This window comes from Mustela lutreola, chromosome 9, assembly GCF_030435805.1.
Source record: "Mustela lutreola isolate mMusLut2 chromosome 9, mMusLut2.pri, whole genome shotgun sequence".
Classification (NCBI taxonomy): Eukaryota; Metazoa; Chordata; class Mammalia; order Carnivora; family Mustelidae; genus Mustela; species Mustela lutreola.
The window spans coordinates 126,750,092-126,765,103 of NC_081298.1; the positions used below are offsets into that span (position 1 = coordinate 126,750,092).

The following is a 15,012-nucleotide window of genomic DNA, read 5'->3' on the forward strand; positions in this document are numbered from 1 at the left end:
TCTGATTAATTCCTTAGAATAGATTCTAGAAAGGGAATTGCTGAGTCAAGCTGAACATTTTTAAAGATCTCTGGTGGATGTGTTTGTTGCCAAATTGCCCTCTGGAAATTTTGCTTAACTTCATACTTTCACTCTTACTTAGTAAATTTATGAGCTGTGTCAGAAAATCCCCTCCAGCACTAAGGATTACCTTTTTAAAAAACATCATTATTATTTTTAGAAGAGAAAATGGTCTATAATTTTAATAATTTTTTCATAATTAAAGTATTTTTATGTTACTTATATTTCTTTTTTTAAAGGTCTATTTTCACTTTGCCCTTATATTAAATTGAAACCTAAATAATTTTGTTATAAATTTGTGTGACTCCGTATAAATTAAGGCTATTAATTCTTGATCTGTCACATTTACTGAAATAATGTCCTAAATTTATATTTTTCTTTCTTTTCTGATTTTTTAAATTCAAATTAAATATCCTTTTCCTTCCTAATTTTTCCATTACTTTTGGCCTTAGCAAATCCTTTCTATCCATAGACCCATGTGTTTTTTTCTAATTTATATAATTTAACATTTACATTTAGCTCAACATCCTAGAAATATGTTTTTCTTTATGCAGTAAGGTGATCTCAATATTTTCCCATGGCATGTTACAGTTTTTCTTACTTCTATTAAATACTTATTGCATTATATTGTAATTATTTTTCTGTAAGTTATTTTTATTATAAATAATTTTTCTTCCTTAAAGGATTTAAGTTTTTTTTTTTTTTTTTAAGATTTTATCTATTTATTTGACAGACAGAGATCACAAGTAAGCAGAGAGGCAGGCAGAGAGAGAGGAGGAAGCAGGCTCCCGTTGAACAGAGAGCCTGATGCGGGGCTCGATCCCAGGACCCTGAGATCATGACCTGAGTCGAAGACAGAGGCTTTAACCCACTGAGCCACCCAGGCCCCCAGGACTTAAGTTTTTATCTCTTTCATTTTTATCTCTAGCAGCTAGCACCATACCACCCACTTTGTAGAGAACAAATAGTTGATAAATGAAAAAAGAAATATACAGTTATATATAATTTGTCCTTATGATTTTAAATGCATGATGAAGTATTCATCATCTGTTCCTAGCTTTTAAAACCCTAAGAGAGATTCTGTAGCAGTTTTAATTTTAAATTAGTCTACATTCCAATGCATCCACTAGAATAAACTGGAGTGGTCTGGTCATAAGAGAAGTAATGTGAAATGCCTTGTACCAGTAAGTGAAATTTTTACTTTACGATAAGAGGTGTATCTGATCAGTAACTGGAAGCTCTTTACCTGTTATCTAAGCCATCCTCTTACTGGATATTTCCCCAAACCTGCTCTATCTGAAAACAGTAAATAAAAATACACCTTTATAGTGATCAGAACTTAAATGAATAGCTACAATTTAAATGACGATTCTCAATTATTTTCAGACTTGTTATGGCACCTGGGTTCCTATTCTCCTGTTTCCAACTGCTTTCTAGGTATCACGTACCTGTACTTATCCACGCAACTTCAAATTCAGAAATTTCAAAAGTGAAATCCTCCCCGCTCATTCTGTCTACCCAACACCAAATCTTATTTCCTCCTCTTGTGTTCCCTGGTTTGGATATTGATATCATGAACCACCAGTAGTCATTCTTGGCCCACTAACCCCACGTACTGACTCAGTTCTTGTACCTTATCTTTTTTATTTTTATTTTTTTATCATCTCAGCAGTATTTTTCCTTTTCTCTCTTTCCCACTGTCAACCCTTATAATCCCTGACCTGGACAATTGTCATAACCTCTTAATTGGTCTCCCAACTTCCATACCATCCTCCTTCCCAATCCATTCTACGTAAGTGATTTTTAAATGGAATAAGTGTTAGAAAAAGTCCTCTTTCCCCTCAAGACTGAGGTTCACTAAACTGAGGGGTAGACCTTAGTACCTTTTACAGTACCTTAGTAGCTTTTACAGAAAGCTTCAAAGATTATTCCTATGCACACCCTTGATTAAAACGAGTGATTTACAAGTTTCTCAGGTTATATTTTCAAGGCCCAGTTACAAGTACATTATCCTTTGACTTGAAAGTGTTCCATGCTTCCCCCACTGCCTCTAGTATAAAGTCCAAACTTCTTAGCTTGTGGTAGAACAGGCTTCATTCACATCCTGGCCCTAATCTACTTTCCAGAGACATTTTTCAGCTACTCCCTTTCAAGTGCTTTTGGGTCTAGACAACTAAGTTAGCCCCAAATATGTCACGTACTTTTGGGTTTGAATCCCTTTTCCCAAATCACTTTGTCCATCTAGGATGCCCTTGATTTTTTTCTGTAGCAAGGAATGTCTCTCCTCAGTGTTAGCTCACCCTGACTACACTTGCCCCTCCTTCTTCCAGGCAGGAGTCACTGCTTTTCATTGGACTCCTCAACACTTTGTACTTGTGTTGCTGCTCTCACTACTTTGCATTCATTTAATTCGATAATTCGTTTATATATCTGTCTTCATCAATATATGATTATGTTATTGAGGTAAAGATAGTCTTACTTATCTTTTATGAGTAGACACCCAGTAAGAATGCTTCTTTCCTTTTGATTAAGATTTTGAAAATTCTCTCCAAGTCGTCTTTTTTTTTTTTTTTTTTTTTTTTTTTTTTTTATTTTTTTTTTTTTTAAAGATTTTATTTATTAATCTGACAGAGAGAAATCACAAGTAGACAGAGAGGCAGCCAGAGAGAGAGAGAGGGAGAGGGAAGCAGGCTCTCTGCCGAGCAGAGAGCCCGATGCGGGACTCGATCCCAGGACTCTGAGATCATGACCTGAGCCGAAGGCAGCGGCTTAACCCACTGAGCCACCCAGGCGCCCCACCAAGTCGTCTTTTTATACCCACCTCTTCTGCCTGGCAGATTACTTCTATCTGTAGCATCCATTTGCTTCTATCTTCTTACCAAAAAATCGGCATGTCTTATGAACAAAGAAGGAGCCTCCTGAATTTGTACAAAGTGATGGTTGGTGGTCAGTTGAGTATCACAGAACTCACTAGTGTCTAAAGATACCTTGCTGAGATCTTCACCAAAGGAAGATGTAGAATATCTTGTTGCCTCTTCAAGGTATTCAACAGGTTTTGAATGTTACAGACAGCCACCAAAACTGATCTGATAACTTGGATCAATTCTGCTTTGTAAGTAACTGGTACCATTAATGTCTACTTCACACCTGAAAGCATTCTTTCGCTGTCTTATAGGAGCTATGAAACATTTTTTAAGCCAGAAGTCATTTATGGTATATTACATCTTCTAAGACCACGTCTGAATTGTTGGCTTTCACAGGGAATTGTGAGTCTAGTGGTAGGTCCTGCAGTAAAGACACCATTTATGTTTTCAAATACCTCTTCCATCTTGGACTACAAACACATAGTACCAATTTCTCTAGCAAAATGTGCTAGAAGTTCACAGAGGCTTGGAAGTTTGGGGGGAGTTATGATTAGCTTCCAACTTACAATGTAATCATTACTGTCTGGTTCTGAATATTGGAGAAGAGGCTCTGGTATGTGTACTCTAAGATAATAATTGTGCCTGATATCTCACAAGAGCAAGAGATGATTATTAATGACTTTTGTGGCATCAGACCAAACAAAATACTACAAATCATGAAATTTTATCACATGGATCCCGTGTAAGAAATTTTTTAAAAGTTTTTTTTCTTTTGTCATTTATCCTCTGAGAATATCAGACAGGAAATTGAATGTAGTAGTATCTTCAATATTGAAAAATACTAGGTAATTACATTAGTTCTGAAAGCAACATGAACATGTCTTTATCTTATTTGGGACATGAATTATGAATAATAATATATTAAGGAGGCAAAACCTGTTCTATTTTCAGGAGCAGAATGTTTCTGGTGCCCTCAAGCATAAAAAGCTGTTGTGTTGGATTTGTTTCTCTCATAGGAATTGTCTCCTTGTTCCATTTGGACAATTGATTTCAAAGGACTAGAGACAAAATATAAATTTAGGATGAAAATTAAGTTAACCTCTGTGTTTATTTTTATTAGTCAGCCTAAAATGATTGATTGATTGGTTATAACTCAGCACAGCCACCAGCGTCAATAGGCTTGAAAGTTTGGGGGCAATATTGGACACCTGCCTGGAAGATAGGTAGGGAGATGAATAATGTGGAATTACATTGTCACCTAGAAAGGCGTATTTCAATTCTGAATGTCTTTGTGACTTGTCACGTAAAGGGAGGAAAATGTTAACAATAAACATAGTGTTGTGGCTTCAAAATCAAGAGCCCTAAACTAACTAACTAAATAAATAAAATAAAAAATAAAAATCAAGAGCCCTAAATCTGTTCACTGCAAATTATATACCATCTTTGATCCTCTCCATTAAATGGAAAATCATTTAAAATATTTCAGTGATATTTAAATATTTTAAATATTTCCTTACCCAGAAATGAAATTGAGTTAAAAGAAAGGGAGGAGTGTATATAGAAAGATACAGAGTTAGGTACGTAGGTAGGTATGCAGTTAGGGTGACTGATTGATCTATCCCTTTTAACCTTTCCTTTAGATTCCTTGGCTTTGCCTGAAAATTTTCCCTTGAGTCTCTGTTTGAATGTACTATAAAACCTGCAAAATAGCAAAGGCTCTGGTCCCTTAATATTCACCAAGACTTGCTAAGTATAACCTCTACAAAAACACTTCACATAATTAACTCAGCACTTAAATATAAAGAGAAACCAGGAGCTAGTTCCCAAACACCTAAATATGAGAGAAGAACTTTTCTGCTTCACTTTTTGGCTTTGATGGTCAAATTTCTCTGAAAAGTACTTCTTTCAATTTAGGGGAGGAAGTGAGAGATTTCCCAGGAGTAATATTTAGCAATAGTCATGTGGCTCCACATGTGAGACAGAAACCCTTTGTAGCTGAAGGTGGTGGGGAGGGAGACCAGCTGAAGTAGCTGAAGGGCAAAATCATAGATTCCCTTTTGGTAAGTTTGGATTTGTTCCTATAAGACTCTCCAAGAGGGAGCCATAGACCTGGCCTCCAGAAAACCAGTGTTAAAGACAAGTTATTAAAAATACTTACTTTCAAATTTAAATTTGGATTAGGTTATAAAAGAAAGCATTCTAACTAAAGGATCAGTATAAAATATGGGTCGATTATTAAGATTCTAGTAAAGGGCCAATAATAGTCTCTTTTGGTAACCAGTATGGAAACTAAGTCTGAGGGAAGATAGTGAACCAAATCAGGAAGAACAAGTATGTTGCTGTTGTTGACCTGTGTAATATACCACAAACATCAAAGGTCTCCTAACTCTGGAAACACCTAAAATACAGAGAAATTAAGTAGCAACTCAGACTTGTATACTGAACTACGAAACAAAAGCCAGAGGAGTCATCTCCCTGTCCCCGTGTGTGGGTCATTGGTCACTCCTGGTACAGCACAGCTCTGTGGTCTGCGGGCTTTGAGCTCGAGAACCCTTCTTGTGGAGTTTGCTTGGGCTGCACCTATCGATTCCCACCCGGCTCCCACTGTGCTTATCAGGTGGAATGATACTTGTTTCCTTTGCTCTTATCACTCTTTCATTTGTTTCCCCTGGTCATGTTGGTAATTATTAATATAATGTAAATGTCTTTGCTTTCAGTCCCCCTCGCCCGCTGGCTAATATGAATGACGCCCTGGTGAGCCACGCCTCCGCGTCCTCTGGAGCGCCCACCCCCACCAAGAGGTACATTGGGTTCACGCCTCAGCCACTGCTCAGAGTTGGCCTGGCCTGGGGAGCCGAGCCTTCCATGGGATAGAAAGGACTGGCTTTCTTTCTCCTTCTTTAACTGTCTTTTAATATTATTTTCTAATTTTTTTTTCTTCCTTTTCTCCCGACTAACTCATAAATATAGCAACCAAAGGAGTCTGCTTTGAGGGGTGCCTGGGGCATAAGCTCTCACTTGTGACAAGCAGTGAATATAGTGTCAAAGCAGATTAGGTACTTTGGAGATTTTTTTTTTATTAACATTAAACAATATTTTGATGATTATGAATTACAACAATTTTGCATTTGTGTTCTTTAAATGTCAGAGATGGTTTCTGCTTCCTGATTAGACTGTGTTAATTGAATTAATCCCTGATATTCACCTAAATCATTCTGTATATGATTCATGAACATTTATGTTGAAAGTGGAGTCTCTCTCTTAGTTATACAAGGAGTTTCCCTTTAGGGTCCTACAAGGAACTGGAACTGTGTACTCCTTTCTCTTTATTTAATTTACTCTTCTCCAGAATTCTCTTAGGCAGGACTTAAAAGAACTCTATAAAATGGCTTACTTTCTGTTTGATTTAAGCTGTTCCATAATCAGAGCATTGCAGAAACTCCCTCAAGGGCACAGCCATTAAAGAACTCTTTCTAACAGTCATCACCCAGAGAGAGGAAGAAAAAAAAACAACAAAGACATTCCAACTGACTCCCCAAGTTCTTCCTGAAGAAAACTACTTTGTGCCATATGTACTGATTGCTTTGGATTAATTCAGCTATAGAAATGTCATCTGCTTAATGATACTTTGACTTAATATATAATACATAATACTTAAGATCAACTGTATTTGTTCCCATTGGCTAAAACTCCTAGAGCACTATTTCCCAAACTTGACTGATGAGAAGACTCGGAAAAATAATCTAGGTCAGTTGTTAAAAATATAATCTTTTGGGACCACATCAAACCCAGTGGATTCTGAGATCCTGAGAAGCTACACCTTCAACAATAAGTTTTCCAGGGGATTCTTACATCAAGCACGTTTGGGACGGAGCCTTGGAGGAAGCTGAGGAGTGCGCTGTAAGGCTGCCCTGGAGTAGAGCGGTTAATAAATTTGATAAATCAGAGTGACCTGATAATGCAGTATTACCACTGGGAGACTCAAGACTGACCAGGTGGGAGTGCTTGCCCACCACCTTCCTGAGACATCGCCAGCAGGGAACAGCCACACCGCTTCCTCTGGGCAGAGCTGAGGGGTACTGGTGACTAGAGCGTAGATGTGAACCAGGCTCTCAGCATTCGAATCCCCACCCTCCCCTGACCTTGAACAAGATCCATACCTTCATCTTTCAAATTTATAGAATGGGAACAATAATAGTGTCTACCTTGTGGGGGTTATGTGAGAGTTTAAGATAGTTTTCATTATTTAAGAAGTAAACTAATGAGAGAACAAGTGGGTAAGAAACGGTAACTTACAAATAATACTCTTTCAAGGAAGAACAGAGCTTCTGCAAGGATACAGAACAAGTAAACCTCTCCCATCTACCTAGATATTGCCACCACCCTCGCTGGCCTTAGTCCTTAGGTTTTTTATTATTTATTTATTTGTTTATTTTATTTTTATTTTTTAAAGATTTTATTTATTTATTTGACACACACAGAGAGAGATCACAAGTAGGCAGAGAGGCAGGCAGAGAGAGGGGGGGAAGCAGGCTTCCCGCTGAGCAGCAAGCCTGATGCGGGCCTTGATCCCAGGACCCTGAGATCATGACCTGAGCTGAAGGCAGAGGCATAACCCACTGAGCCACCCAGGCATCCCATCCTTAGTTTTTTTATGTTAAAACACCTTAGCATTCAAATCCAGACCCAGAATCTAAACTAGTCTAAATCCCAGCTCCAGGGGTGTTTCCATTTCAAAACCAGGAAGCCAAGGTGGATTACTGGACCAAGTCAGCTCGGTGGTAGACTGGTCTTAGCAATGATGGCTATTAGGGTTTCACTTCATCTGAGTTCTTCTCTTCATTTACTTGTTTTGTCACTCTGAGTCACTTGAGTCCCTGAGGGCCCCAAGTGCCTGGTGACCAAGTCACCAGGCATTCAGTGACTGCAGCTAAACGTAGCTGCCAGAGGGTGGTTGGCGGGGGGGCTCTTTCTGAACAATGTTTTGCTGCTTGAGAAGACAGAGATGGGGAACTCTCATCATCATAATCTCACTGCTGCCTCTGTGGAAGGACCAGTCTTGCTCTGGGTGCCGCTGCGGTAAGCCCCAGGCAGAGGATCCCTCGCAAGTGCAGTTGTCACTCACGAAGTATCTGCCTCTGCTGAAGTAGTTTCAGGTGGTGTACTGTGGCCTGGACTAAGATTTATTCTAAAGTCAGCATTTTAGCTAGTACAGCTTTCCAGCCGAGCTAGGTCTGGTAGAGCTGGTCAACCCTCGTGATGGCTGTCACACCGCATGGGGTTAGCTGCGGGACAAAGGCGGCCCGAGCCCTTAGAGGCCCGCACGGAAGATGGGCGCCTTCATTTATCAAGGAGAGTAGTTGCTGGAGTAGAGGCCACATGGGAACAAGGTGCACCCCCCCCCCCAGCAATGTGGTCCTTAGAATTTTAGGAGATTTCATTTATATTTGGGATGAGATTATGATGTACTGTGTGGACTTCATTGCGTAAGTCATAGATTGGGCTTTTTGTGGCCCAAGTTACCAAACCAGTGTAAATTTCTAGCTAGTATTTATTCTGTGTTCTTCCTTAAGGACTCATCGGTTTTTTCTTTCCTCCTCTGAATGTCATCAGACCTGTGTCTCCAGAGTCTGATGAAACCTAGGAACCCAGCACATCAGCCAAGTCACAGACCCTCCTCTGCTGGGCCAGAGAATCCTCAAGGGGATTAAAGCTACTCTCCAGAAATAAGAGGTGTCCTTTAGAACTCAGCGTAAGACATAAATCACTGAATTAGGCAAGAACATGCACAGTAGTAAAAATGCAGAAAAATTTTAAGAGCTACAGATTTTCAATAGGCAGCGGGTGTAAAAGTAACAGCCACAAAGGGTCAAAAATAATGTGTTAGTCCAAATAGAAGGTCATCACAAATGTGGGAGTTACTTTTTATCTTTTTCTTTCTTTACTTTTTAAAGACTTACTTATTTTAGAAAGAGAGTGGGTGCATGCGCATGTGTGGGATAAAGGACAGGGGCCAGGGAGAGAGAGAGAATCCTCAAGCCCACTCCCTGCTGAGTGCGGAGCCCTACATGGGGCTCAATCCCAGGAGTCCGAGATCATACCTGAGCCAAAAATCACTTAGCCGACTCAGGAGCCACCAGAGTTACTTACTAAAGAAACTTAATCCATTGCAAAGATGCTGGCTGTCATGTGAGATACTAGGAATTCTGTTCCTGAAAGGTTCCATTTTGCAGTTTGCTCTGTGTAATATTCATTTCGTATGCCTATATTGACGTTGCTATAATTGAATGGAAATTCCATTTTTGCTTCAGTCTAAATAATTTCTGGACACTTCCTTGCTTTTAAAAGAACCAAAACAATACACTTAAAAACAAACAATGCAAAACTTTGAAAACCGTAAAGCAGAGGCTTAAAATCCCCCCTTCTACCTGATTTCCTCCGAGGCTTGCTTCGGTCCCTCCTTTTCCGCGAGGTTCAGAATGTGAACGGTGATATTATTCTCTGGACTGTTGTAGTGTTTTTAATCATAATGTATTTTCAGACCAATATGGTAAATGATGCAAATTTTTTTAATATCTCCCAAAGCCTTAGCTTTATGAATTTTTATGAATATTTAAATTTTCACAATTCTGTGGGCATTTCATAGAACTATGGCAGTAACAAAAACTTGAAATATGAAACTGCTGCTTTGTGCATTTGGTTGGTATATTTGTTATCAACTCTTTTTAACTTCCAGTATTAAAATTTAACATCAAAAAGCACAAACCCTTTTATAAAAAATAAATTAAAAAAAAAAAAGCACAAACCCAGTTAGGCAAGATGAAAAAGTCTAAGTTTTAATGATCTGCTCTGTAACATCATGTTCCTAGTGAATACTCTACACTTAAAAATTTGTTAAGTGGGTAGATTTCATGTTACATGTTCTTAGTTAAAAAAAAAAAATACAAGGAAAAAAAGGGACAAACCAACAAAGACAAAGGCAAAAGGAGGAAGCAAAGGACACAAGTGCCCATGGGTCATAAAAGGAACTGAAAAGCTGCCGGGTTGCCCGCCTATAGCTTCTCTATCCCTTGGTTACCCCCAGAATGCCATCTCCTTTCCCTGCTACTGTGACTCCTTCTCCCAGTACTGCTGATGGCCTCAGGTGCGCAGCCATGGAGTCCGCACTCAAGAGGTTGTATTTTCCTACCTCCGATTAGAAAACTCCAAGGAAGGATCCTACTGTCTTGGACTGTATTACTGTTCCTCCGTGTGTCTGTGATGGGCCACGCCTGATAGCCCTATATCATCAAAACAGAGAGAGGAGCATTTCCCCAAAAGAAGGTTATATTGTCAAGAAAAGAAGAGAGTGGCCATGGGAAAGAGAGATAACAAAGTTGTTGGGGAAAAAAAAAAAAAAGTTGTTGGCAGACCACTGACTTCCCAGCACACCAATGTGTGCAGAAGTGGGTACATACACACGCCTATGCACACCTTCTCATACCGTTTCCACTAACAGGGTTTTCCTTCACATAAGGCAGTATTCTACATATTCTTTGTATTCTTTGTTGGTTTGTCCATTTTTTTCCTGCGAATGCGTGCACAACTCTCCCAGGAGTCTGTCGCCTCCTTTGACAGCCCTGGGCCCTGGATACCTAGGCTGTGTCCACTCATCCAGGTCAGGTCTCTGTATGTCTTTTTGTGACAAGTTAACCCATCCTACCCTGTAGCAAGTAATATGTTGTACAAGGTAGCGATCAGAAAGGAGGATAATTGTAATTCAGATAGGACAGGGAAGGGACAGAAAGCATGGCATATTAAGCCACATTTGCCTATGTTTCCTTTTGAAACACTGCCAAAATTGCAGCCAAGAGATTATCTTGAGTATAAACCCCCCAGAAGAAAGAAAATCGGAAGAGGAGACAATAGCAATGAGAATTTGGAAGCAGCAGAGCAGATAGGTGAGTGGACACTGATTTTTGGGACTGGAGAAGACCAAGGCCTCAGCTGACTCTGAGAGGAGGCAGTGGTTTGCAGCAGTGAGGGGAGTCCAGAAGAAAGCCCGTCCCAGGAATGAGAAGGCTCGGAAAGGAGGAGCAGAACAGAGGCTGGCAGTCTGTCCAGAAGCACTTAGAGCCACAGATTGTCTACGTACTGGGTAACAGCCCCTACCCCAACTCTGCCAAACATCCGAGGTTTGTGTTGGGGTTTCCCGGAACAATACAACCCCCATAAGACCCCAGTTGTCTTAATTATCTCACCCCAGTTGGGCTGAGGCAACTGCTTTCAGATAACCTATCTCCCTCCCTTATAGTGTCATTCTGAAGAATTAAGGAAATCACTGCTCCATCCTGTTTTTCCTCTCAAGGTGCCTGGAACTCTGGCCATAAGGGGCACAAGACCTAAGTCCCAGCGCCCTAGAGAGTACAGGTTAACTTGTTGCTTTCCTCAGCAGATTGATGGATCCCCCCTTGGGTTGGAGAGTTGCTCCCATCCACACCTCAGCTTGACTCAGCGAGTTCTCCTCAGTGTTTCTCTCCACTTTGAGTATCCGTTTCTATTTTAGTCAGAACCCTTGGCTATAAGTGACAGAAGCTTGGATTGAATTAGCTTAGGGAAAACAAGAAGGTTTTTTTGTTTGTTTTAATTTATTTTAGAGTGTGTGTGCATCCAAGTTGGGGGAGGGCCAGAGGGAAAGAGACAGAAGCACACTCTGTGCCAAGCTCGGAACCCAACCAGGTGCTCAGTCTCAGGACCCTGAGATCATGACCTGAGCTGAAACCAAGAGTTGGATGCTTAACCCACTGAGCCACCCAGGTACCCCTGAAGGTTTTTGTCTTTGTAGCCAAACTATGGGAAGGGCAGAGTGTTATTGTGGCTGTTCCTCAGGGATGACGAGAGCCAGGGGAGCTCTGACTCACTTAGGTGTCTCCCTGTCTCTCTCTGCTACCCTCATGCTCCTTGTTCCTCCCTGTTGTATGTCGGCTGCTGCTTCCCGAGTATAGCTGCCCTTCGCACGGCAGGGAGTATATGTGACACCTGTGTGTTCATATTTCATAACCTCAGTACCCTACAGTGATTGATCCTCTCTTTGTACCAACTTGAGAAACCCCAGTGGAAGTTCTTTTTGGTCCATCATGGGTCATGTTACTCACCGCAGGTTTTCTGTTTGCTGGCCCCACCTAAGATAACATGGTTGAATGGGTAAGGGTCAGTCTCCAAAGAAGGGAGGGTCTGTGGAGAAGGTAGGATGCTGAAGAGACACATAGCTATAGCCTTCTTGCATGGTTTCTGGAAAATATTGTATGTGTAAGTAGATTACATCACCCCTCCATTAGCATAGATTTGTTTCAGGAGGCCCTTTTCTCCCCTACCACCTCATTTTTATTTCTCTCAAGGGTTAAATAATGTTTTCTATTCTGTTCAGTTTATAAAGATGTGTTGGGACATAACACTGTCTTTGGGGGATAACCTTAGAGTTTATCTCTAAGCTCTAAGGCAAACCTTAATGCTGCTAATTCTGAGTAGTCACCAGTTGCTAGGAATCTTAAGAAAAGTTAAGATTTTATCAGTCAGAAGTTTTTAACTTTAACACATACTTCAGAAGGAGAAGCGTTTTGGGGCAGGGGCAGAGGGAGAGCAAGAACCCCAAGCAGGCTCCATGCATGACAGAGGGCTTGATCTCACCACCCTGAGATCATGACCTGAGCCAACATCAAGACTCAGACCCATAACTGCCTGAGCCATGCAGGCGCCCTGGAAACACATTTTTTAAAAGCCAGAAGAGACCATAGTATAAATATTATTTCTGAGCTGAAGACACGTAGATGAGTTGTACTATAATAGTATTAAAATGGCTTTCTGAGTGGGTGCCAAGGTAAAGGTTTTATCTTGTTATCTACAGAATACTGCAGAATGACAAAAGCCACAGCGTGCTGTTTTAGACTGAAAATAACAGACTGAAAATATTGGCGCAACTGAAAAAGGAGGCAAACTGAAATTGGTCAAGCCCGAAACTCTCCCTTTGTGAGCTCAGGCTACTGATGCTCTCCCCACTGTGAGATGAGAAGAGTTTGGCTGAGGGAATCCTGGGTGCCTCATTTAGTTTCTTGTGTGACTCTTGATCTTAGCTCTGGTCTTAATCTCAAGGCTGTGGGTTCCATCCCCAGTGTGGAGCCTACTTAAAAAAAAAAATTTTTTTTAAAGAATTTTTAAAAAATAAGTTAAAAAAAGTGTTTGGTTGGAAAGCAAGAATTAATGAGGATTTAAGCATGAGCATGAAACAACTAGTTTGCATGAATTCTTCATGAAGATCTCTCCAAGACAACACAAGAGTTACTTTTTTCTCCAATCTATTTTTGAAAGACAGAGAAGCAGAGTAATTGAAAATTAACACATAATCTTATGGGGCTGTAGGGTCCTCAGTATTGGCAGATTTCCAAAGTCCATCTCATGGCCCAGGCAGACAGCCAGGTTTCAACTGCTTCTGGGTTGGGATTAAATTCCATTTCCATTCAAGCATTTAAGATAAGCCCTTCAGCAATTCTAACTCAGGTTAGTGCAAAGAAAAAGCTTGAGTATTCCAAGTCCATACTGTAAACCTTAAGTTGAAAAATTGAAGCTTACAGGGGCATGTGGGTGGCTCAGTGGGGTATGCCTTCGGCTCAGGTCTTGGTTCCGGGGTCCTGGGATTGAGCCCCACATTGGGCTCTCTGCTTAGCGGAGAGCCTGCTTCCTTCTCTCTCTCTCTCTTGCTCTCTCTCTGGGATCTCTGTCAAGTAAATAAATTTTAAAAATCTTTAAAAAAAACTTGAAGCTTACAGAAGCATAGTAATTAATAGTTTCCTCCTCTCATTGGACTCAGGCTAGAGGTGCTCAACATGAGCAAGAATTGCATTCATTATAGACTGTCAGCCAAACAGAGGGGAAGAAGCAACAGGTCTGGGAGGAAAACTATGAGTTCAGTGTTGCCATGTTCAGAGTAAGACACCTGAGGGACTCTGAGAGTGAAGGCAGGCTCGAGGGTTTTGGATGGGGGGCTCAGGAAGGGGATAGATGATTCTCCTCCAGATTTCTTTCTGGCTTAAGTTAAGGTACTTTGTGGTTGAAACACAGGAGGAAGATTTGGGCAAGATGAACCAGATTATGCTGAGTTAGAAGTGCCTAAGGGACACAGAGGAACCAGACCTTAGCATGAGTTCCTGGAATCCAGACTCTTCCAACTACCTCAGATTCACACTAGCAAAGAACAGATAGGTACTCAGATCCAACAAATGACCAGTAAGAACCTACACACACACACACACTCAATTTTACCCATTTTTTACATCTGCCTTGGACTGTTAAGTCGATTACCTTTTGACCATATGTCCTGTTAAGAAGCTGACACAGGGGTGGCTCAGTTGGTTAAGCGTCTGCCTTTGGGTCAGGTCATGATCCCAGAGTCCTGGGATTGAGTCCCACATTGGGCCACCTGCTCATGGGGGAGCCTGCTTTTCCCTGTGCACCTCCAGTTGGGGATGCTCTCTCTTTCATAAATAAATAAACAAACAAATAAATAAAATCTTTAAAAAAAAAAAAAAAAAAGCTGACTCAGTGCACCACCCTGTTTTGTAGTGACATGCCAAGGGCTTGCGTTTTTAACCAGAAATCCCTATAGCAATGCTGAAACTCCTGTGGTGGTTCAGTTTAACCATGGTTTTTCATTCCTTGTAACATCAAACTATCAAAATATTTCCACTTACCGTAGTAAAGCAGATATTTAAAACAAATCCATGCTGTGGTTAAAAAAAAAAAGAAATTTTTTTTTTCATGGATCTTATTAGGAAATCTCTAGTCTACTCCCCACCTCACCCTCAAAACATTCTTTCCTTTGTCACCAGAGGGTTTTTTCTGAATTCAGATCTAGTGATGTTACTCTCCTGCTCAAAACTTTCCAGTGGTTCTTTTGTTCCACAGCACTGTCCAATAGCAGGGAAACCAGCATGGTAGCCACCAGCCATGTGAGGCTGCTGAGCACTTGAAATGTGACAGAGGTACGCCTGGGTGCCTCCGTTGTTAAGCGTCTGTCCTCTGCTCAGGTCATGGTCCTGGCGTCCTGGGATCGAGT

The 15,012-nt window shown here is 40.7% G+C and overlaps 1 protein-coding gene across 14 annotated transcripts in view; it reads left to right on the plus strand.

The window, feature by feature from the left end:
• Positions 1–15,012, plus strand: part of DTNB (dystrobrevin beta) — a 236,291-nt gene that overhangs the window by 150,849 nt on the left and 70,430 nt on the right. For all 14 annotated transcript variants that reach the window (XR_009344378.1, XM_059132459.1, XM_059132466.1 and 11 more), the window contains one exon: positions 5,642–5,725. Coding sequence is in view for 13 of the 14 variants with exons in the window: in XM_059132459.1 (XP_058988442.1) it covers positions 5,642–5,725 (84 nt within the window). In the remaining variant the exon portion in view is untranslated. The remainder of the gene's footprint in view (positions 1–5,641; positions 5,726–15,012) is intronic.